At 37.6% G+C, this 24,692-nt stretch overlaps 2 protein-coding genes and 1 long non-coding RNA gene across 5 annotated transcripts; 1 reads left to right on the plus strand and 2 right to left on the minus strand.

Annotated features, from left to right (window-relative positions):
• Positions 1–2,982: 2,982 nt before the first annotated feature.
• Positions 2,983–14,100, minus strand: LOC144525315 (uncharacterized). 2 transcript variants are annotated; one of them, XM_078262025.1, is made up of 8 exons: positions 13,822–14,100; positions 11,544–11,834; positions 7,949–8,209; positions 7,365–7,466; positions 7,023–7,076; positions 6,097–6,198; positions 5,145–5,405; positions 2,983–4,636 (listed from the first exon to the last, which is right to left on the minus strand). In XM_078262025.1, the coding sequence occupies exons 1-8, from the start codon at positions 13,868–13,870 to the stop codon at positions 3,918–3,920; spliced, it is 1,839 nt and encodes a 612-aa protein (XP_078118151.1). In that variant the 5' UTR covers positions 13,871–14,100; the 3' UTR covers positions 2,983–3,917. The 2 variants fall into 2 exon arrangements, with proteins under 2 accessions (XP_078118151.1, XP_078118153.1); XM_078262027.1 differs by having other exon boundaries at positions 5,178–5,405; positions 13,822–14,099.
• LOC144525317 (uncharacterized) lies at positions 9,295–23,003 on the plus strand. Of its 2 annotated transcripts, XR_013502677.1 has the most exons (4): positions 9,295–9,386; positions 18,966–19,095; positions 19,209–19,272; positions 21,626–23,003. It is a non-coding gene; the product is annotated as an uncharacterized LOC144525317 (long non-coding RNA). The 2 variants fall into 2 exon arrangements; XR_013502676.1 differs by having other exon boundaries at positions 18,966–19,272.
• On the minus strand, positions 19,007–24,595 carry klhl6 (kelch-like family member 6). The gene is made up of 7 exons (XM_078262028.1): positions 24,166–24,595; positions 23,918–24,083; positions 22,087–22,536; positions 21,623–21,860; positions 20,908–21,110; positions 20,205–20,418; positions 19,007–19,305 (listed from the first exon to the last, which is right to left on the minus strand). Exons 1-7 carry the CDS (start codon positions 24,420–24,422, stop codon positions 19,007–19,009), a joined length of 1,827 nt encoding a protein of 608 aa, XP_078118154.1. The 5' UTR covers positions 24,423–24,595.
• Between the last annotated feature and the right edge of the window lie 97 nt (positions 24,596–24,692).

The following is a 24,692-nucleotide window of genomic DNA, read 5'->3' on the forward strand; positions in this document are numbered from 1 at the left end:
CTGTGCACACCTTCACTCAGCCTGGAGATACAGTATGATAATATTTACATTGTGGTCACCAGATATGATCATGGCAATAGTGATGTCTTTGTTAAACCCTGTGTTGTTCAAACGCAACGAAACAGTAGATAACACCCTCTAATTAAGTTCCTTATTATTGCAGTAATAACAACATGATAGCCGTATAAATCTCAACAATGACTTGATCAGATTTTTCCATCACAGAGCAATGCTACTTGGTATTAAGACCACAAAGAAGCTGAAGTATATTTTTGTTGTTACTTGAATTATTTCCGACTACTCAGATATTTTTTGGTTCAGAGAGGACAGTCAAACAACTTTTAATTCTAACCTGCACCTATTTTATCTGTCCCATTTGTAGCATTAATAGGTATATAAGTAGCATATTAATATGTGTTCCACTGTGTTGGTTGATGCCATGGGTATAATAATATTTCTGCCTTGGGCACACTTGAGCATAAAGGTTGAGTTGGACCCAAATATACAGTCATAAACATCATCACCCGAGAGGGAAACTTTAATTTAGTATAATAATAACAATGACAAACAATGCTCTATACTATCACTTCTCATAAAAGCAGGGTCCAAAGACAAAGCAGGCCTTAATAGAGGTATTTTATAGAGATAGGAAAGGGATATTATTTCATTATAATGTCTCAACCACACTTAACAATTTATCCACATAATTATGGTCGGTGCCCAGGTTGCGCTGTCACCGTAAAGTATGGCCCAGAAAGAGTCAAGAACTTTTATTGAGCTGATATTAATTGATTTGTCCTGACCTACCCAGACCTGGCCTCCCCGGGCTCAGCTTCCTCAGTGGAGTACAGCCAAGGTCTGTCCTAACTCTGCATAAAATAAATGAGAAGCTATGGGGCTTTCGTCTCTAAAGCCAGAGGATATTGTTCGATTTCACGTCAGCCCTCCAGGAGGCAATTTAAACAACCCAGCATGCTAATCAACCTGTTATAAAAGGCAGTTCTGGAGGGTGGCCCGTTCTTTTTCTTCCTTCTCTCCTATTACAGCAAGGCCAAAAAAGGCCCTAAACAATCTGAAGAAAAAGTGTAATTGGGCTTGTATCTGAAGGTAATTACACTCCAGTGTAATGTAACTATGTGGAAAAGGAAACAAGTACTTCTACTTCAAAAGACATTCCCTGGCCAGTTAGGCTGGCATGCCATTGCCAGTGTCACATTTTTTTTTTTTTTCAAAATCCAGGAAAAACTCATAAAAACCTCTTTGGTGTAACAATAATTCCAGAGAAAAGATGCTTATAGTAAAATATGTTGGCTGGTGTTCCACTGGAAGACTGAACCAGAATGTGAGCTTCCCTGCTGCCATCAACAATGTCTCAGTGGAACCACATTTTGACCCTCGTTGGAGGAGGCAGAGCCCCGATCCCCACAAATAATTCAATACTCTAATATCCCCTTGGTATTCGTTGGGACCACAGAAATATGATAGTGTTCATTCTCTGCTTGTGCCCTGAACCCGCAGGTCAGGTGGTAGCAGATCACAGACTGCCCTGTTAAAGAGGTTAAACTAATCATGCATGACTTTCTCACATGGCCCAACCAGTACCTTAAGAAATCTACACCAGCTTGTCATCCAGCAGTGGGTGGACCTGCTTTTCCTACATCTACATCATAGTGGGTTTGACTGCTGCTTTACGGTGTCACCTTCTCACTAAATTCATCTTTAATGATGTAGACTTACAACACAATGACCACACACTCCTCACATGTTGACATCTGCCCTAGAGTTTAAAGAAATGTTTGCCATCATTTCATATAAAGCCACATTTGATCATCACATTTTTTTCAACTGTGTATTTGTTAAGCTTGCTTCTATAGCTGAGGATGTCCTTCAACTCTCTCAGTGTAAAGATCTTCACACAAAAAAAACTCACTTCTGCATTCTAGTCCTTGATTGGGTAAGAGCTAATAAACACTGTCCTCTACTGGCAGAAACATGTTCTTACACTTACTTACCAATATTAGCTGATGCATTGAGTTTTGCTGTGCTTGTTGTCAAACACGCCATCAGTTTATTACCTTACGTTTCTATTATTTCATTGCAAGTGTGTTGCATTTAATTTTAACAATCATTTCCACCCCGATACATGGCTTCTCCTGTAAATAAATTCCCTGAGGTTTCTGGCTCTCAGCTTTCAAGGAATCTGAGCTTTTATTATATAACAAAAAGAAGAAAATTACTAATACTAGATTTTGACCCTAACACTGTAAACGTAAAGGCTGCTAATCCATGCATTCTGATTTGGCATATAATTATATATATATATAAAAAATACTTAATACTCACACTAGCATTGCCTTTACTAATAAGTGCAAACATTTCCAAAACATCTATCATCAGCAAAAACTGCAGCAAAAGATAGGAAAACTAAATACAATCTAACTGTAGTGTCATGGAAATCACATCATTAATGGACAATCAGTACGGACAAATATACCCTGAGCTCTGAAAATATTTACATATTATCACAGCACCACATAATCAATCTGGTCTAAAATCAAGGAGTGCACGAAACATTTTTAAATAGAGGGACACATATTTGACAATAAATCATGCTCTCAGATTTTTAAAAGTGGGTTACTTTAATATTGTTCTATGCTTACAGCATCACATACATTTTTTGGTTATGAATCCAGAGGGATCATTTCATGTTCATAAGGATTTTACTCTCCTACAACACATAAAATAAGGTGTTTTGATTCCTAAAAAGGGCAAAGATCAGTTGTTTTAACATCTTCACAGTCACTGGACGTCCAACTAAGCATACACTATTTCTGTTTCACCAGAAAGTCTTTCTTACAAGTAAGATCACAGTATGACATCTATAGGATTAGTGCTGTTAAATTGATAACTTCTTATTTATAATGGCTTGATTCTTGAAACATAAAAAAAAAAATATATATATATATATATATATATATATATATATATATATATATATATATATATATATACACACACACACACACACACACATGTATTTTCATTAGTTGACACGTTTTTGTATCATTTAAAAAGACAAACAATAAAACATGAATAATATTAAAGGTCCTATGACATGCTGCTTTTTGGATGCTTGTATATAGGCCTTAGTGGTTCCCTAATACTGTATCTGAAGTCTCTTTCCTGAAATTCAGCCTTGGTGCAGAGTTACAGTGACTACGAGCTATTTCTGTGTCTGTAGCTTTAAATGCTATTAAGGAGGGGGGGGGCAAGGTGGAGGGTGGGGTTGTGGCCTTGACCAACTGCCATGCTTCGCTCATTTGCAAGCCATGATGTCTCTCTCTTTCTCATGGGCGGGCCAAATTCTCTGGGCGGGCAAAGCAGAGAAAGGGGAGGTAACCTTTCCCCTTATGATGTCATAAAGGGAAGATTCCAGATCGGCCCATCTGAGCTTTCATTTTCTCAAAGGCAGAGCAGGATACCCAGGGCTTGGTTTACATCTATTGCCATTTCTAGCCACTGGAGGACCATAGGCAGTCTGGGAGAACACATATTAATGTTAAAAAAAACCTAAAAGTGTTCATGCCATGGGACCTTTAAGAGGGCCAGGGAAATCTTAAGAGAAAGGTAATGGTATTACTGGTGTTATTTTTATTTTTTATTTCATGTTACTTTAAAAAGAAAAAAAAAGAAACAGGCAACAGAGAGAGATGAACCACTCATCTGCTTTTAACCTCAAAACTGTCATTGTCTGCTAATTTCCTACTGTATATCAATCTTTCCATACTTTTACTACAATCGCACATGGCTATTTATCTGCATTTGGTCTTAAAATTCCTTCACTCATTTAACTTTACATCTTTGTTGATCTTATTCCCTTTGTTTTGTGCTGTGTTGCATTTACAGCTTCACTTTCACTATCGTCTTTCTTTGTAAAGGCCAACAGCTTCATCATGACTACGGCTCTCATTGCCCTTCTTTTCTTCTTTTAGGTCACACTTGACCTCATTTTTATCTTCAACAGTTTCACCTTTGCCTTTATCTGACTGACCCTCATCTGAGTCATGGCTGATCTTGTCCTGTTCTTCTCGATCTGGGTCTGCATGTGCAGTGTCTGGAGACTTTTGAAAGGTATCAGTTGTGTTGTCTGCTTTTGTTGGTGTGGGGCTCTGAGGTTGCTGGGAGGTGGCTAAATACAGATCTGACTCTTTATCTGTATCTTCACGGTCACCTACACTATTCCTTTCATCTTCATCTTCAGAAACTGGTTTGACTTTTTCTTGCTGGTTGCTTTCTCTTGTCTGTGTTTCATCCTGTGATAAGTTTGAATCATGCTCATGTAATAATGTTTCTGAACCTTTCTGTTCAGGAACGGTGGACGGCTGTTTGTCCTCGATAGAGTCGTCCGATTCATTTCTTTCCTCTTCGCCTGATGAGTCAGATTCTCTCCCATTTTTATCTGCAATTTCTCCAGTGACCTGATCTGAGTTGGCGTCTTCTTTGTGTTCACCAGTGGCGTCCTTCGGTGCCATATTTAGACAGCTTTCGGTCAAAGGGGAATGTGGCTGAGCGGCAGAAGTAGTTTCAGCACTGGCAGGAGCAGCCTGTTCTTCCTCATCTGCCTCTTTCTCTGGCTCTGAAACCAATAGTAAAAGGATAACAAAGTGCACCTGACTGCTCACAAAGATAACATTGTTCAGAGGCAGCCTTGGTTTTAAAATCAATCAGTCTTACTCCATGGAGGTTAAAAGAAAAGACCTGTCCTGAACTGTCAAAATTAAGTAATGTTTTAGTCATTATTAAAAGTTGAACACTGGCCGAAAGCAATATTTCTTCTATGAGAAAGTTAATGCTGTAATGTTTTTTTGATATCTCACAAGATCATTGTAAAGCATAAGCAATCAATTAATAAAACTGCTGCTGCATCTTTTGTCTCACCCAGTGTTGCTGTACACTTAAACAGAGACTACGCACACTACTGTACTGTACAGTACTGTAAAAAAAAAAAAAAAAATGGTTTTGTACCCATCCATTAAATGTGAAAGATTAAGTATTTTGCTTTTCTTTTGTTTATCTTTTATTCATATGAGTGTTTTCCCCCTGTGACTATTCAGAATGGAGCTCAGATAGTGTAGCTTCCCTACCTGGCTGTTCAAGAGCAATGGAGAATTCCTCACCTAAGTCGTACGAAACACCAGCTGGGTCTGGTTCATTTGCCTTCTCAGAGTCTGAGGGGTCGCATAGTGGGACTATATCCTCTGCACGGTCTCTGAGCTGGTCTGACTCTGAATCACCTTTGTCGCTGCAAGCAAGATTATTCAGATCCAGAGGAGAAGGGGACTCACTACGTGAAGGGGAAGGAGGAGACACAGTTTTCTTATGCTGGTCTATGTTCTTCTTTGAACCTGAAACACAAAAAGGAAATTAAAGAAAAGAATTCCTTCAGACCCCACAGAAGCAGTTTAAGAGTCAAACAAACTGGTAAAGAGCAATGTGTTATGGTAATAACAACAAGTACTAAAGCAATACATTGATTAATAAAATGACCAACAGAAAATGAATCAACATTAATTCTAAATCACTTATAAAGCAAAAATGACAAACATTCTAAAATGGGAGGAATTTGGCTTTTGGACTGTTGGTCACAAAACAAGCTACAATATTTGAAGATGTCAACTAGGGGTTTGGGAACATTTTACTATTTTTGACTTATTATAAATAAAAATGAAAATAAGAATTAGTTGCAGCTGTTAGCTAACAATCCTTTCTGTTAACTAACAAAAATTACCTGTCTGTCCATCATTGATTTGTTCAAATATATATATATATATATATATATATATATATATATATATATATATATATATATACACACACACACATATACACACACACACATATACACACACACACATATATACATACATACACACACACATACATATATATATATACACATATATATACACATACATACATACATACATACATACACATATGCATACACACACACACACACACAATATGCCAAATCAGAATGCATGGATTAGCAGCCTTTATGTTTATAGTGTCAAAATCTAGCTTTTCTTCGGCTACCTGCTTGGGCCAAATTGCAAAGTGGCTGCTGAGAGGGAATTGTGTCTGTTCTATGAAGAAGAGACTTATTTTCATCACCGTGGGCTTTCTTCTTATCTGAACCTGAAACAGATTGAAATAAAAAATATAATGTAACTCACCTGAAAGAAAAAAACAAGATCAAAAGAGTTCCTAGACGATATGACCTTAATAAAACCCGTCCATTAAAGAACCATGTGATGCTAACAACAAGCTGACCACCTTTTTGATATAAGAGCCATGGACTGCATCAAAATGGACCACAGAATGCATCAATACCCATCATTATGCATCATCAATATACAAAACAAAAAGAGATTTAATAGTAGTTCAGTCCATCATCCAGATTTCAATTTAATTTGTAGTAGTAGTAGTAGTAGTTTGGTAAGTAGTTTATGAGGGAAGGAACAATTACTTAATCAGTTCTGATTTGGACCCAGGACATTTGAGGGTTTCCTAATATTGCAAGGTAGGGTAATAGAAAAAAAATCTGTCAAATGTATCCTATGATTTGTATTTTTGATGCAGATCTGGATCCAGATGCAAATATTTCAAAACATGTTTATTTATTAATTTAATCTATTTAATTTAAAGGATGCCATTCTTTTAAATGTTCTTTGCTTTCCCACAACGTTCATTATGAAAAGCAACTATGCACGAAACACTAAAAATGTCCAACTGCTCAACAATTTGAGCCAAAATAACAGATTACGTTTCCCTGAGTAGCATTTGTGTTCACAGCTTGTTCTCTCATCTGAGTTTTAGATTAGTTGATCAGTTGGCCTCAGCCATGGCTGGCGCGGAAGCACTATTTTGATAATCTATTAAAACTATTTTGATAATCTATTAATTGTCATTTATTAAGGATGCCAAACATTGCTGGTTCAATTATAAATACAGCATCTTACCTTCTGTTTTACAGGATGGTGACTGTTTTTCCAAATCAGCTGTTGCAAAACATGCTGGAACCAAGAGCGAGAGGAGAGAAAACGAAGAAAGAAACAGTATTATTTAGTTTATTACAATGTGAAGATTAAAGTCAATAAAAACAGCTGCTTGTGTTTTATAACACTGCACATGTAAAAAGCTTTTTATACATACTGTAGTCCTTGAAGGACTTTTGATCCCTAACTGACAAAGAACCTTGCCCCATATTGAACTTATTATTATATTTAGTCAACTGTTACCCATAGCTCTGAATACATGGGCATCAGCTAGTACTCCTTAGTTGCTGAAATTATAATCTTTACCTTTATGGCATACTTTGCAGTACAGTATGCCCAAAACCACGAGTAGCACAATTACAAAGATGCTGATGATGCTGGCAATCACTGCTACAGATGAACTTTGGTCTGCACAGAAACAAAAAAGTCAAACAACTTCTTATTACATTCATTACTAAAACAACATTCATGTAGTGCCGTAACACTGGACATTAGTCTAGATATTGAACATGAACTCTGCCGTCTCTCCTAAAACTATAACCAAAGGATATATCACATTTTGTACATCACTTTGAAACTCTTTGAAAAATGTTTTCTTTTACTACATTTGTTCCCTTATTATTATTATTATTACTACTGATTATGTGTAGGAAACACACTGTGCACAAATCATTTGGCGTTTTTCTTTTTTTTTGTCACCACTGGTGAAATATAAAGCTCAGCTGACGTTGAAGGATCAAAGTCTCTTTTTCAAATTATCATTATAAATGCAACAGTGCAGGTATTGCTTGGGTTAATTTATAAGAATATCCTTTGTAAATTAGCTTATAAAAGAACATGAACAATAAATATACAGTACAGCTGACGCCTAAGTGAAAGTGCATCTTTACCTGTGTAGCAATCCTTTGCAGTGAATGTAGCCGTTTCCTTACTTAGAGGGTTGCTCACACTGCAACTATGTACATCATCATCATGTTCCTCCCCCAGAGATATTGTAAGCTCTGGGCCAGGCTGCACTCCTCCATGTGTTCTCCACTCAAACTTCATTAAAGACTGAGGTTGTCTGGGCTCTGCCGAGCACACCAACTGTCCAGATCTAGAGCTGCTGCCATTGCTCATCTCGCAGGATATGGTGGGCTTGGCAACCTTGTCTTAATGAATACATCAATGAACAGATAAATGAATACATACCTACATGAATTATTATTAGGTAATCTTTTGTTTATATAATAACACAATTTCAAACATGGTTAAACAAATACAAATGTAGCATCACAAAACAGGAAATATAATAGGAATATAAATAAAACTACTGAAAATGTTGATACAGTTAGACATAAAAGACATATATAAGAAACATAGAAAAGAATTATAAATAAAATAGCATTGCAATTCATTCTAAGTCGCAAGTCTTCATTGTTATAAATAAGTTTAGGTAACAATAACTACTTAGTTTAAGGTCAGGGAAACACTTAACGTTTCAGTATGGTTATGGCAAAAGTAAAACACTTGAGAAAGAGTTAGACCCGGACTACTGGAATAGGATATTCCATGATGACAACTTCCTGACCAAAGTCTCTCAACTGATACCAAGGTCATCATGAAAAGCAAAGCAACGATACCAAACCATAAAATCCATTTTTATAGATGACATATTAAGAGATAATACTGGTTTTGATATCTGGATCTCCTCATTACACTGATGGGTGTGGCCGAGCAGTCGTGGCTGAATGTCTCCAATAACGTGTGAGTTTAAATGTGTGACTGCTCTGTGGGGCTTCCACGCTGACAAGAAAGCAACAACATGCACTTGATATTGTTTCTTGATACCACTACTCTGTTTACATGCACAATTTATGTGTGTTTATAAAAACTGCAAATACTAAGAATATGCCTATTTCAAACACAAATGCAATTCAACAATTAAAATCTACACTCCCTATAAAGTGATCTAAATTGAAATGAAGAAAATAAATATATATATATATATATATATATATATATATATATATATATATATATATATATATATATATATATATATATATATATATATATCCCTCAGGTCAATATTTGGTAGAGGCACCTTTAACAGCCTTGACTTTGTGTGGAAAGGTCTATATTAGGTTTGCACACATGATCTCTGAAATTCCCTCCACCAGAGGGCAGTGTATCAGTCAATGTCAATAGGCAGGCAATTATGTTTTCAGAAGAAAAACACATTTCCGCAACTGTTTTTTTTTTTTTTTCCATGAAAAGTCAGACCCTGGATTAAACACAAACAGTATCCTTTTCGACAGGAATTTCAGAGCTTTTACCGTAGCCTACGTAAGTGGTCTGATGTTCATACTTGTGAGCCGGTGTGTGTGTGTGTGTGTGTGTGTGTGTGTGTGTTGTGAGAGAGTGACGGTGATTACCGGTAGCTTCAGAGTGAGTAGCGACTCTAGAGACATAGTGAGAGAAACAAATCGTCTCCCCTGTGTTTTCTGACCACGGTGGGAAATCTGGGGCGGGAAAAGTTAACCCTCTCCTTGATTTTATGTTGTTTATGGAGAAAGAGAACCAGGAAATGAGTTGGGGAAATGTGCTACCAAGCCACGGCCGAGCGACGTGCGTCGCCGCGACGTGTAGTTACATTTTGAAATGCGTGAAAAAGCCTCGGAATCTGAATTGAAAACAAGGTTTACAAGCAAACACATTTACAAAAAATAATGCCCATAACAGGTTCGAAATTCGAATATTAAGGGCTGCCTAATATTCGTTCGAACATCATTATTTTTATTAAATATTCAAATTATATTCGAATAACGAAGTTCGGAGTCAAAGCCCTAGCAGGCATGGAACTCCAACAATAAAGTTTTCTGTTGATCAGTGTCAAAAAGACATTAAACTAAATCCATCGTGATGCAAAGTTAAAAAACAATAAAACAGGAAAAGATCCAATATTTCTTACTGGTAGTGGCAAATTCGACTAAGCAACAGGATTGTCTTTATTGCAGGTTGTATATTTTCATTGTGTGTTTGTTTTTATTTTAAAGTCATTTAAGGGCATGGCGTTGCTATAGAAACACATCAACTTCCAGTTTTCAGTCACGTGACTGTCGCTGAGCCTGGAGGGCAAAACACACTGGGAATTCCATAGAGCTGCCATACAAACCTGTCAAGTTTTTCTTTTTTACAAACAAGTGTTCAGATCACCTCTCAAAAGACAAATATATATATATATAAGGGCTGTCAATTGATTAAAAAATGTAATCTAATTAATTACATACTCTGTGATTAATTAATCGCATACATAATTAACGGTGCCTGAACCGATACTTTTTAAGAAAGTTAAAAAAAGAAAAGAAAAAAAAAAGGGTACTAAACAACAGTTGGTGGCATTAAAGAACGGCTTGTTTATTGCTAAGGCCATATGGTCAAAATTAAATGATTTAATAATAATAATGTATAACAATAACAATAACTTATTTCACTAGTAAATTGCTGTTGGACGACAAAAACAACAACAACCAGATAGGAAAAGGACATTTACAATAACTTCAAATGCACCACGAGGCTGTAGTTTACCAGTTTCATTGAACGCACCGTCTGTGTTGTTTCTCCGATGGCAGCTGCAGATTGTTACATACCGGTGTTGAATCCGCTACAGTAAAACAGTCAAACTTTACACCGTTTAGCGTTAGCTGTCAGCATTTTAACCGTGTTTAATCCAGCTACTAGCTAGCGTTAGGCTAACGTTAGCTGCTGTGTATATATATATATATATGTGTGTGTCTTTTGAGAGGTGATCTGAACACTTGTGGATTGTAAAAGAGAAAAATTGACAGGCTTGTACATGCCAACTGTAGTACGTCTTTAAGACCCGAGTCCTCTAAGATGCTGACAGGTCTGTAGTTAGTTGCCACCCATTTGGCTAGAGCGGTAGTAATTTTTTTGGATTTGGTTTCATCCACAGGTCGGCAAGTAGCACTCTCCAAAATAGTGCTTTGCCTGAGCCCGCTAGCATCAACCTGAGTCACGTTAACTGTACAAATATGCTTAGCTTATAGGTGGTAGCTCAAGCTTGACGTGCTTCGGTGATATTTTAATTCGACTTTACACAATGTGCATTTGGCTTTCGACTTGTCTACTGAGCCGTCTGGGAGTTTTGGAAAATAAAAGGCGCCATTCAGAATTGTGTTGCTCCATCACGCCTGCAGCCTGCAGCAGCAGGATGTGTTACGAGGAAGTATGGCAGCTTGATGATAAGTAAAGGTGCGGCAAAGGGTCAAAATAGTAGCCTAGCTAGATTCTAGTGATTTTAGAACAGCTAAGCGGCGTTGTTAGGCACGACGCAAAGCCGAGTAAAGTGTAAAATAAATTAATAAATGGCGGCATGCGATTAAAAAAAAATTTACGCATTATGCTCGCCCCTTAATCGCATCGCGATTAACGCGTTAATGCTGGCAGCCCTATAAAAAACATTAGTTAAAAAATACTTACCTATGACCTCCAATTCATAAATTGAACGATGCAATCCTTTGTTTACTTCTATTTCCAATTCGTAGTCTCCGCTGTCTTCAAATCTGAGTTCAGTGATACTGAGTTCTGCAGAGACCCAATCAAGAGTGATCCTGTTTTCATATGGGGTGTACACCTGTTGCTCATTGCCATTAAACTCCACCACTTTGTTGCCACTATGTTTCCACAGAATTCCATCAGGGTGTCCAGCGACGTCTGGCTTTATAAAGAACTCCTGCCCCTTGAGTGCATATTTTGGAGACTGTCCAGCAACTAGACACAGAGAATAGACACTTACAGAAACAAGCAAAGCAACAGGACTTTCTAGAAATTCTTGAAATTCTTCTTCTCAAGAATTTCTAGCAAGTCCAGTTGCCTTAGCTTATCACAGAGAACATATAGAAACATGCAGCATTATGTGTTAAAGTATATCCCTAACTTTGAAGGGTATGATGACAACTCAATAGCATTTAGTTACCTATTTATTAGGTACACATTTTCAACCTGATATAATCCAATACAAACTGCAAGAAACATTGCAAGAAACTTCTGGCTGGGGTTAGTGATGAGGCTGAGTACAGGTTAAAGCTCTATTGTGTAATGTTTTGAGTTGATTCTTTCACAAATATGTGCTCATTCATGTGTAATTACTTCCACCAACTAATCAAAGTATTCTCGTAAGCGTAGAACCTGCCATTCAGAATCATTCAGAATACATACGAGCGAGTCGCTCGTATGTATTCTGCAAGGGGGTAAGCCAGCCTCCACAAAGTGTACCTCCTACGGAGCAATTTTGTTGCTATCAAGCCATCACCCGTCGTTAGCATCCCATTGACTGCCATTCATTTTGGCACCACTTTGACAGCAAATAACTTTACATCTGAAGCGTTAAAAGACTATTTGTCCATTGTTTATTTCTAAAGAAACACAACAATGTATAAAAGGCTCCATTACCTTGTACCTCACGTTATGGCTCCGTAGCAGGCGTTTTTGTAAAAATAGGCTAACAATTGTGTCATAACCACGCGACTTACTGTCGCATAGTAGAGGAATTACCGCACAGTACAGGAGAAGCTCGCAGGCAGTTTCAATTTACATTCGCTGTTTAAGTTTAATTACTAATGTTAACCAGCATTTTAGTTAGCAATAATTAGCCTGTGCCTTTTGTATCGCCTAACATATACCTACGCTCTCAATCTCTGCAAGATTCGGAATGATTGAGATTCCTCTCTTTCAGACAGGTTGCTCATGTCACATCTACGTCGTCAAGCTCATGTGGAGGCTGCGCAGTAACGCTCAGCCATCACCGGAAAAGTGCTTCTAATAGACTTCACTGGTCTCCGTGGAAATCTACGGCTTCACATTGTCCATTTCTTTAACTGTCTATGGTATTCTGCCATTTTGCGCCTCCATCTTTAAAATACATTAGCCAAAGAGGGACATACCTCCGCCTTTCGCGCTTTTACACTCAGTGGCACCATGATGAATGCCAGGGGGAGATTATGCGCGACTGCCGGCAGATTTGAAAGCCTGTTGAAGATGGAGGATCACGTTGATACTTTACTAACATTAGCTTGCATTCGTTTGGGAACCTGACAGCTGATGTTAGCAATGAAATGGTACCAAAATAACGAAAGCGTAAAACTATTATTACACTGGAAGGAACATTCACGGACAAAGTCATACTTCTTGAAATAATACAGCCACCGGAATAGGAGGGGCTAGAATGTAATATTCAGTTGGTTGTCATATACAATTTCACCGCTAGATGGGAGAAATTCTTACACAGGTGTAGCTTATGAGAACACTTTGATTTGATTTGATTTGATGAGCACATATTTGTGAAAGAACAAAGGGGTTTTTGCTAAGAATCAACTTAAAACATTACACAATGGAGTTTTAACACCTCTCTGACATCAGCTTAACATAATAGGTGTAACTACAGGTGTAAAGTCAATACTAAATAATGTGCATACATAGTTTTAACAGCAATACAAACACATATTATCAGGTGTATTTATTGATACAGTATTGCCTATTCAGAAGTAATGCCATACTCCTATTAGGCTAAATTAAACAGTGTTCATTAGATTTTTTTTTTTTTTAAACCAAACCAGTTCAAAAACATTAGGTCAATACTAATATATACTACAGACAGATTAATATTTAACTTAGATAACTTCAGATAAATCATTAACTTGTCTCTGAAACTTGTTCTGCATGGTGGAGGTGTGCACTGCCATTTCACAGACAAACTTACCCAGGCACGAGTAAAATGTGAAATAGGCCAGGAAATAACGACGACACATTTCTGGAAATCAGATACGCCGTTTACTTTCACTTTGTCGCAGCGTTGTAGGGATAAACAGACTAAATGTCTTCCTTAATGATAGGCTAAGTTGATAAGTTCATGGCTTGTTATTTTTCCTCGAAAAAGTTGGGACAGGCTTAAGACAAAATTTAGTTGAGAACACCTGCGCAGGTAATCCAAGGGTTGTTTAAGGTGCAGGCTGCAAAAACAGGTGTAATGCGCACGCAACACCTGACGGTAAAGATCCTTTTTTTTTCTTTTTTTTTTCCTCTTTTTTATTGACAAAATGCAGTTTACAAAAAAATCAGGTAAGCGATGATAGCAAAAATAAATAACAGACATTACAAACAAGTACAAGAAGACATACATTTACAGTCAGTCAGAGGTTTCAGGGAAAAAAAGCTCTACAGTTTCCACAATTTTGATACTTTTTTTGTTAATCCAACGATCTAAGTGACTTCAGTAGAGATTTAAATTCTATGAGAAAAGTACAACATTTGGAGATGAGTTAGAAAATTTCTGCTTGTGAATATAGAATTTTGCATACAGAATAACAAAATTAATTAGATATTCAAGAGCACCATTACCTGAATTATCGTAGAAACAGATGATATCTATAAGATTAAAGGAGTAGATAAAGTTGGTGGGTTCAAAAAAGTAGGACTCCAAATCTGTTTACAAAATGTACAGGAAGAGTCAATGTCGGTAAATCTAGCAACAAGGTGATTAGTAGGGTATATGTTATGTAAAATGTTGAGGTGTACTTCCTTAGCTTTGTTAGAAACACAGTACTTATACGGTAGAAGCCAAGCCTTTCTCCAATTTATCTTCTCACACAAACTTGCCCCTTGGCACAACTGCATTCTTTCTCTGAAAAATTTGGCGAATATGCTTATTATTACACTTTGTGTGCGTTACTTCAATTCCATCCAATGATAGTAAAGGCAGTGATATAACGTGTGCATTATAGGTTAAGCAATTTTTTATAAGTAGAATTAAACCATTTGGGATTGCACGAGTTAAAGAATTAAATTCTCTGAAAGGAATTGGAAAACTGTGTACATTCATAAACTGTTCATAGGATAGCATATCACCAGATTCATCAAAAAGATTAAGAATGTGATTTAAATCTCTTTGGAACCAATTCGGAAAAAATAAGGATTTGTTCCTAATGACTATGTTACAATTGTTCCAGAGGAAAGTCTTGTGCGGTGATACATTGTGGACAAAGGCTAGCTTCCAAGCTAGAAGGGCTTGCTGATGGAACTTTGATAATTTAATTGGCAATTTATTTGGCAGAAAATTACATTTTAAAATAAAGGAAAGACCTCCAATTTTGTTAAAAATGTAATTTGGGATAAAATACCAAATTGACTCAGGGTTTTTAAGACATCTTTTTAACCAATTAACTTTAAAGGTGTTCACAGTGTCACTGAAATCTAGGACTTCAAGACCTCCTTCTGCTTTACTACTGGAAAGTACGTTTTTCTTTAGACTTGTTTTTCCAAAAAAATTCAGAAAAATTCAATTTACTTCAGTGGTTGTTGAATCTTTTACAAATAAGGATAAAGATGGATACACAAAACGAGATTGGCCCTCTGCTTTAGAGAGGAGAACTCTGCCCAAAATAGACAAATCCCTTTGAAGTCAGATGTTAAAAATAGTTTTTGTTTTCTTTAGTCTACTTGAAAGATTTAGATGTTGTCTAGCAATAAGATTTCTAGTTATAAATATGCCCAGATACTTAACAGAATCCTTAACTGGGATATTTCCAATTACACAACCATCACAACCATGTAGAGATAAGTTTTCACATTTGGACATATTCAATCTTAAACCTGAAGCCTTGGAGAATTGGTCTATCAAACGAATAGAGTTACATAACTGGTTCTTGTCTTTTAAAAAGATCGTAGTGTCATCTGCCAATTGGGAAATTTTTAACTCCTTACCAAATATTGAGATTCCTTCAAGATTTCTGTCAGATGTAATTTTAAGCGACAATAATTCAGTGACCAAAATAAATAAGAAGGGCGAGATAGCACACCCCTGCCTGACCCCTCTATTAATTTGAAATCTTTTAGAAGTATTGAGATTAATTATAACTGAGCTATTAATCTATTTATAGAACATACTGACAATGTCTACAAATTTGTTACCAAAGCCAAACGCTTTAAGGGACTGTAAAAGAAATTTGTGCTCAATTGTATCAAAGGCCTTATAAAAGTCTAGAAACAAAATGAGTGCCTCAGACTTAACTGCATCTGCATAATCCAACAGATCTAATATGAGTCTGATATTACAACTAATATGTTGACTTTTCATGAATCCTGTTTTGAGTTTCAGCTATAATAGAGTTTAGCCCTTTCTTCAATCTGTTTGAGTAAGCTAAAGCCAATATCTTATAATCTATTGTTAAAAGAGTGATAGGACGCCAGTTATCAATTAATAGAGGGTCTTTGTCAGGTTTGGGGATAAGAGATATAATGCCTTGCTTCATTGTAGCTGTCATCTCCCCTTGACTGATGCATTCTTTGTACACACATAATAAAGAGTTATAAATATGTTCCCAAAAGTGTATATAAAATTCAACAGATAGGCCGTCGATTCCTGGAGATTTGCCTTTGTCTTCATTGAAAATAGTGCATCTTTAATTTCATTGACTGACAGGTCAGATTCACATAGTGATTTAAATTCCTCATCAATAGAAGGGATGGTAGCTTGAACATTATTCAAGAAACTTGCACAATCACTTGCATTAAATTGTGATTCATATAAATTCCTATAAAATTTGGTGACAAAATTAGAAATTAGCTTTGGAGCTTTAGAAGGAACTCCATCAATATTAAGGGCAGATAAAGATTTTCTTTTAAAATTTCTTTTCTCAAGAGCAAAAAAGTAACTGGTGTTCTTTTCCCCTTCTTCAAGCCATGATGGTAAAGATCCATTTGTCCGACACGACTGTGTCGTGACGTCATACATCCATGGTTGATGCTCCACGCCCCTGACCGGCAGCTGATTGGACGAACACGTGTCGTGGGTTTGGCTTCTCGAGAATTTCAACAGAGTGTCATGGCGCCTCGTTGAGAATACGATCTCGTATTTTACGAAAATAGTTCACTGAAACGTGTTTCTGAAAACATTTTAAGTGAGAAATAGGCCATGCAGTTGCTGAATCTATCTTTATTTCAGATCGACAAAGGTCAGTTTGAAAGATTTTCGTCTACTTCTACTGGATAGTCGCGTCGCGTTCAACGGATTAATTTGCATAAAGATGGGCATCGGCCAGCTTTTGGACGCGCAGCATTTTTTCAAATGCAGCACCGCCTTCCCGGAATGCTTTGCGTGTACTTTTAAGTCGCTTGACGTCACCCATAGGAATAGAGTGGAGCGCGGCGCGACAGAAGCGTTGCACTGTCAAATGGATCTCTACCGTGAGTCCTTCACACAAAAGAAAAAAATCTGACCACACATCAGCATAACAGTATGACATTGATTCTGGCCTTGGAAGTGAATACATTAAATATGTCCATAATCATTGAAATACCTTAAATATTTTAAAGCCTATTATACTATTCTACATTGGTAGCCTACATGTTCATGTGTTCTGTCTTTCCACGTATCCCTCCATGCCATTAACCAGACTGCACTGAAATACTTAATTGCTTAACGTGTGGCATAGTTTTGAATTTAATCACCAGTTTCCTCCGCCCAATCTGTTGTAACTTAACATTTTCCACATAAGCTTTCTTTGATTTCACGTTTTAATGACCTTTGTCAACTTGTCGCCTTCATGTTGCGCGTTTTAGTTTGAAAATATACCGGAAGCACGACTGTTGCCAGACTTCATTTTCTGTCTGGTTTTAGCCATAGACAGTATATAAGAATGAACCAACAGATCCCGTTGCTCTGGATGGAGACCAGTGAAGGCCATTAGAAGCACTTTTCCGGTGATGGCTGAGCGTTACTGCGCAACCTCCAACTGAGACGTGAACAACCTGTCTGAAAGTTGTAAGCCTTCCGGCTCTGTGCCAAGAGAAATCTCAATCATTCCCAATCTTGCAGAGATGGAGAGCGTAGGTATATGTAAGGAGATAACATGGACACAGGCTAATTATTGCTAACTAAAATGCTAGTTAACATTAGTAATTAAACTTAAACAGCTAATGTAAGTCGAACTGCCTGCGAGCTTCTCCTGTACTATACGGTAATTCCTCTACTATGCGACAGTAAGTCGCATGGTTATGACACAATCGTTAGCCTATTTTTACAAAAACGTCTGCTACGGAGCCATAACGTGAGATACAAGGTAATGGAGCCTTTTATACATTGTCGTGTTTCTTTAGAAATAAACAATGGACAAATAAAGTCTTTAAACGCTTTATATGTAAAGTTATTCGCTGTCAAAGTGACGCCAAATGAATGGCAGTCAATGGAATGCTAACGGGAGGTGAGTGCTTATTAGCATCAAAATAGGAGGTTCGGGTTGTGAGGAGACGCTTACCCCCTTGGTTGTAGCCTGCAGGATTGTAAAACGATAAACATGTGTAAGGAGTTCAAGAAATATCTGGAAATTCAGTACAATGGACAATCCGATTTCCTTTAGATTAAGATATTTCTTCATAATATGTTTGAATAAATCAAAACTCTGAGTTATATTGATCACTAGATGGCAATGTTCACACAGGAAGATAGACAACCTGTGTGTGTGTGTGTGTGTGTGTGTGTGTGTGTGTGTGTGTGTGTGTGTGTGTGCATGTGTGCGGGTGCGTGTGTGTGTGTGTGTGTGCGTGCGTGCGTGTGTGTGTGCAGCTTAAAGTGATCAAACACAGGTGCTATAGGGCTTTGGTTTGTTATTACAATATGCATATTTATTTAATCCAAATATTCTAACAGCAATGTTGGGCAGTTGTACATTGATTTTTCAGCAGTATTAAATAAAGTTTCAACAATTGATGATGTCATGTAACATTATACTGTTAAAGGTGGTAAACATAGTGATCAACTCATACATGCATACCTTTGCATAAAATGTACGTTAAATGCACGCAAATAAATCATCTCCATTTTCATCGCTTCCTCACTTTTTCTTTCAGTCATTCTCTCAACAACAATGTCCTGTTCGCTGAAGTCTGTGTCATTGGCACTCTGAAGCAGATGTTATTCTGTGTATGTGTGTGTAGGACTTCATGAGTGTCACACTGCCGTGGTGGGACACTCCCATAGGTAAAACACACTCTTCTGTCAACACCCCTCTGCCAACGTCCCAGCACATCACCGTGGAGATGACTTGGTTCTTGTTATCTCGTCCCCCAGTGATGAAAAGTTTGTTGTTACAGGCAGCTATGGCGCAGCTCGCCCTCTCCCCCAGACGGGTCACAAGGCACCAGGAGTCTGACAGAGGTGAGTAGCAGTACATAGCATGCATGGCACCACCTGGGAAAAGACAAAGAAACCATAATAAAGTTAGTAAATATATACACACATACCAGACGCAGATGATCACATACTTAAAATATATATATATTTTAACTAATTCAGATGTGTCTATCTTAAAGGACAATTCCGGAGCAAAACGAACCTAGGGGTTAATAACAGATGTGTACCCACTCTGTCGCTCTCTGGGACATGTTTTCATGCTAATCGAATGTGTTTGTAGCTTGAAAGAAGCTACTGCGGACCGCTGATTAGCTTACAACGCTAGTATTCGGGGCACAGGGAACGTCAAACAAATCGCTTATTATAAAACTAAAAAGGCTCAAAATATCACCACACTTCAACGGTAGCATAATGAGGTTCCCTAAATGTTAAACGAAGCATTGAGAACATTGAAAGTGTACAGACAGTTTATTAAAAAGAGATTATAAAGACAGTCGCGTTCTCGTATACAGGCGGCCGCCGTCTTGGGAGCTACTGTCTTTCTAAACTATCTTTTTAATAAACTGTCTGTACACTTACAATGTTCTCAATGCTTCGGGTTAACATTTAGGGATAATACAGAAAAATGTCCCCTGTGAATGTTATACTATTACATATTATATTATTGGATTATTATAAGGATGCATTCATGTGTAAGTAGCATTTCACTGTTGTAGTCAATCAAGGTAAAGCTAATTTTAACTTATATACTGCTGGGTAATTTCATAATTACTTAATAATGCATCATATTTTACAAGCTCATATTGTAGGTATTGTATGTATGTATGCATTGTAAAATCTTAATCTGTGAAGTGGCCTAATTTAAGGTGTAAAAAAAATTTAAATACTATGTAAAGTAGAAATACCTCAGTGTTTGAGTAAATGTACTTAATTACCAGCCACCACTGCCAACTTACCAACTATATAGATGCAGCTCTTGAACGTGACAGCATTAGTGCATTTGGTTTCGATTGGAATGGGCGCCCTCAGTTCCCAGCTTTCTGTCCCAGGTTCCCAGCACTGAACCTTATCAGTTGCCAACTTTCCATTCGGCCCGCCACCAATCACATAGATCCATCTGTCAAAGCTTGCAGCAGCAAAGGAGCTCACGCCTACTGCAAGAGGTGTCACCTGCAAACACAGCCAAACAGGCATAGAAGTAAATATGCAAGGTATAGTTTTTAAAAGCAGTACATTTTATGGAGCATCACAGTTTTTAACACCTACAGTAAAAATGGTTATTATGGAGCTCCAATGTGTTCAATATAAAATTTATAATTATGAAAGAAATAATCACCGGAGTAAATTGTGGAAAATTAGAATAAATAATTAAAACTCAGCTTATTAACCTTGTGTTGTCTTCCTGTCAACCTTGAAAAAAACACAGTTTTTCCCAATGTTTTTGACGCCTTTTTTTCACAGTTTGTTTTTGCTTTTTCCAACGTTTTAAATTGTTAAATTTTTCTTCTACACATTTTCAGTGCTTATTTCTACATCCCATATTTTCTGATATAAAACAAAAATTGAAAACGGGTCAATTTGACCCGAAGTCAATACAAGGGTTAATTTTAAAATGTAATTTTGTAGCACCACTATTACATAGACTTCTTGTATGTTTACCTGTGTCCAGCGATTGTGAAAGGGATCATAGGCTTCAACACTATCGAGTCTCTGAATTCCATCAAATCCACCCAGTGCGTACACTTTCCCCCTATGAACTGCCATCTTGTGTCTCCAGCGCCCAGTTGTCAGGAATTCAATTTGGATCCACTTGTCCAGGGCGCCATTATATTTCCAAACATCATGCTTTGTCTCTTTACCTCCTGCAACAATAGGAGCATTGCAGAAAACTGTCACCTGCTGTAGATACTTTTATCCTAAAGCACAGATGTGTCACTCAATCTTTAGTAATGACTGTATTAAAAAATCCCATGACCTGATCTCTGAACATTCATAGTGTACGTGTTGCTGAACAGTTAAAGTAACCATAGCTGGGGTGTCAGTTCCTGAGTTGGGAAACACCTAAAACCACAACGACTGTAACTGCAGAGGATGTCACTTCTTTCTGTTTTTTTGTTCCGTTGTACACTGTGGATTCACTGATTATAACAACATTATATTTAAATAAGAGAAGCTTAGAAACATTTACAACAACCTGTTTACATGATGAAGATGCAAGAAAAATGAAGAGGACATATAGAAACCATAACTTGGCAGAAACATAATCAGTAGACGGGGAACACTTTCACTTTCACATGCACTGTAGGGTATCTCGGACACATATTACAGTAACTAAGCCTTTCTATATAAAACCTGAATACGTCACTTCTCTCACCAGATATGTATAGTTCATTGCGGAAGGTGATGCATGCAAACTCCACCCATTTCCTGTTTTGGGATTCATCCTCCATCTCTGTGATTGGCAGCCTGGCCACCTCCAGCCTGCTGCGTCTGAGGGGGTCCAAACAGGTGACAGTGGAAATGAAGCGCTCATCTTTGGTGCAGCCTCCAATGATTAGAAACACCTCTGATAGAAAGTGCTGCACACGGGGTTTGGTTCGTTCAGAGACCACCTATGAACATGTTAAATAAAACTCATTAATCTATAAAACAATGAAATACAGCAGTCATTTTATCACAAAATGATTGTGAATGATGTTTTATTCTAACAAAATGGCTGTTTGGAATATGGAACATTTTAGATAGCTTTTTCCACCGGTGCAAAAAAAGTGATGTTTCCAAACATCTTTTTTTTTGTTAAATAATAATTAAAGATTTTGGTCTTCTCTGTCTACTGACCTCACTGCCGGAGAGGTGATAGATGCGGGCCTCGTGGAGCAAAGGAAAAGCCTCACTGCAGCGGCGAATCAGTTCATCTGATTCTACTTTTTCTACAAAGTACGCAGGCTCCAACAATGGCAGTCGCACATGTGAGAGCAACCTGGCTAGTGAAGGATAGTGTTCATCCTGCCGGGCTCTCACCCAGCGCATTAGTGCTTCAAAAACAAACTCCTCACACTTCACATCAAGGTCGTCCCTCTGCAAAACAGCCTCCAGAGACTCTGCTGGCAGCTCCAGGAAGTCCGGCTGCTGGACTACCTGGGAGAACTTAGTGGCAATGTAATCCTGAGCCGCGGTCTTCAAGGCAGGCAAGGCATGGCTTTCAGCAAGATTCAGGATCCCAATGCAACTCTCTAGCTGCAATGACTTGCTCAGGAAGCCAGCACATGCATCCACCACACGCAAGAACTACAACAGACAAGGCCAGTAAAGGCATTATTATCACTTTTAGGATGAAAATTGTGAAAGCACTGTGGTGTACACATCCAGGATTTCTCAATATTGTCAGTGATAAGCAGATAACGCTACTTTTCTGAGACTGATGAGCTGTGCTAGAATTTCAAAAGTATGCAAAACTAAAATGGACAACATGTTCTACTTTTACATTTTTCCTCGCAATCTAATCATTTTAGCAATTTTATGGTTTACTCTGTCCGTTTTACTGACAAGCATTTTTGTAGCAATATTGTTTTTAAAAGTGCTATATAAATAAAGTTAATATTATTACATGCATATCCTCAAACTGTACCCTAAATCCTAATTTGTAATTCTAACCTCAATCCTAAACTAAATCCTAACCCTAAAACAACCTGTTGAAAAAGCGAGTACCAACCAAAGTTCTTGAAGTTTCTTTTATTGTCAAAAAACTCAAATTGCTTGTCACAAAAATAGAAGTATAGGAACACAAACCCCTGCCTCCCCCTTGTCTGGCACAGCTGTGTAGTTAATTTAAGCCTGTATGGAAAACTGATCCTGAGTGTAAACAACTGGGCAACTTTCACTTCCCTCTTTCACTCATTTCTTAATGAATAAGATGTTTGTCATTAAATGGGGGAATAGTGTCTAAACAATTTGAAGTTAGTTGGTTTTACACTATAGCAGGGTTACAGTGCTGATAAAAATCATCACTGTAATAGAACCTGTCTTTCTGAAAGTAAATAAAAATGTTTTTTGCTGCTATTTCTCTACCATAGAGTCTTCTGCCATGCCTTTGATGCACCATGTGTCCCAACTGACTGATACTAATTCAATGACGCTAAATTAAAATGCTATCAATATCAACTATATTGTATAAACAGCAAACTGTTGCAGTTGGGATTAAATGTCATGACTCTAATTCCTGGCAGTTCTGTGTTTTTACTTCCAGTGAAGAATCACATGATCATGCATGTGGTCACACTTACGTAGAATGAACTGAGTGTACTCTTATAAAACCCTTTCACACCAAACTTGATCGAGTCAAAAATGTGCTTAAATAAAAATGTGTTTCTTTTGTGGTTGATGTTTTGAGGATATGTAATGGATCTTATAAAATGTTTGGTTAAGGATTAGGTTTTTGAAGTCGATGACTTACGCAAAAGACATGTTAACATGAAATTAAAAATCAGCTTCTTTGACAATTACAGTCCACATTTTGTTGAACTTTTTATCTTTACTATACAAATGTGATTGCTGCTGATAAAGGGCTCAATATTTACAAAGAAACGCTCTGTGTGTCAGATGATGAATGTGCAAAGTGAACAAATCAAGTGTCTCCTTTAAGTTTTATGGTAAGTAATTGTCATTTTACCTGAAATTGACTGGCAGCCTCTAGTATTCTCTGGACATTTGAGTGGGTTAGGAGGGCACGGCTGGTGTAGGTATACTCCAGGAGAGACTGCATCGTCCCACTGTCCAACCCCTTTATTTCCACACGCTCCTCATGACTCTCCTTCAGACCACTGCAAAACATGGCCCTACACAGAAAAGAAAAGAAATCATTCAGCACAATCAGGAGTGTCATTACATTGGAGTTAAAAAATACTGGATTTGTTTTACCTGAAGTAATGACTGGCAGCAGCGAGTATGGCTCTATGGCAAAGGAAGTCATGTCCCTGAATACACAGTACCACATCAGTCAGTTCTTTGTTTACTCGTAGGGTCTCCATCCCTCTCTGCAGCTCCACAGGTAGACCTCCATCTTCCCAACGTAACTCACTGGAGCCTGTCAGGCTGTTTCTCCCCTCGTCCTTGCTGGACTCGTCTACAAGAAGCGGCAAGGGACCGTCTGTAGTCCTCTCCAGTGATTCACTCATCTTTTTCACTAAGCTCTTCAGCAACGCGGAAGAACAGCGTGCAGCTACTTTAGTTGCACCTGCACTAGTAAAATAGACCCTTGTGGTTTAGTTTGCAACAGTTGTGTTTGAAATGTGGATTTGTTTTTTCCTGTGCTCTTCATACTTCCTATTCCTGTTATGTGAGGAACATACGTGTAGCAACGCTTGTTACTAGACACTTCCCCTTTTTGTGCTGAGTAAATTTCCCCGTGAATTACCCAATTTTCCTCTTCTCTCAGAAACACAGAC

The sequence above is a fragment of the Sander vitreus genome, chromosome 11 (assembly GCF_031162955.1).
Source record: "Sander vitreus isolate 19-12246 chromosome 11, sanVit1, whole genome shotgun sequence".
Taxonomy (NCBI): Eukaryota; Metazoa; Chordata; class Actinopteri; order Perciformes; family Percidae; genus Sander; species Sander vitreus.

Excerpts from the sequence above, each read along its gene's own strand:
- klhl6 (XM_078262028.1), bottom strand. The coding sequence starts at position 24,422 with ATGAGTGAATCACTGGAGAGGACTACAGACGGTCCCTTGCCGCTTCTT. Across the intron at positions 21,861-22,086 it reads ATCACCTCTCCGGCAGTGAG|GTGGTCTCTGAACGAACCAA; the intron begins GTCAGTAGACAG and ends ACATGTTCATAG. Across the intron at positions 19,306-20,204 it reads GAGCTGCATCTATATAGTTG|GTGGTGCCATGCATGCTATG; the intron begins GTAAGTTGGCAG and ends GTCTTTTCCCAG.
- LOC144525315 (XM_078262025.1), bottom strand. The coding sequence starts at position 13,870 with ATGTGTCGTCGTTATTTCCTGGCCTATTTCACATTTTACTCGTGCCTG. Across the intron at positions 8,210-11,543 it reads TTATGAATTGGAGGTCATAG|ACAAGGTTGCCAAGCCCACC; the intron begins GTAAGTATTTTT and ends GTATTCATTAAG. Across the intron at positions 7,467-7,948 it reads TGCAAAGGATTGCTACACAG|ACCAAAGTTCATCTGTAGCA; the intron begins GTAAAGATGCAC and ends GTTTCTGTGCAG.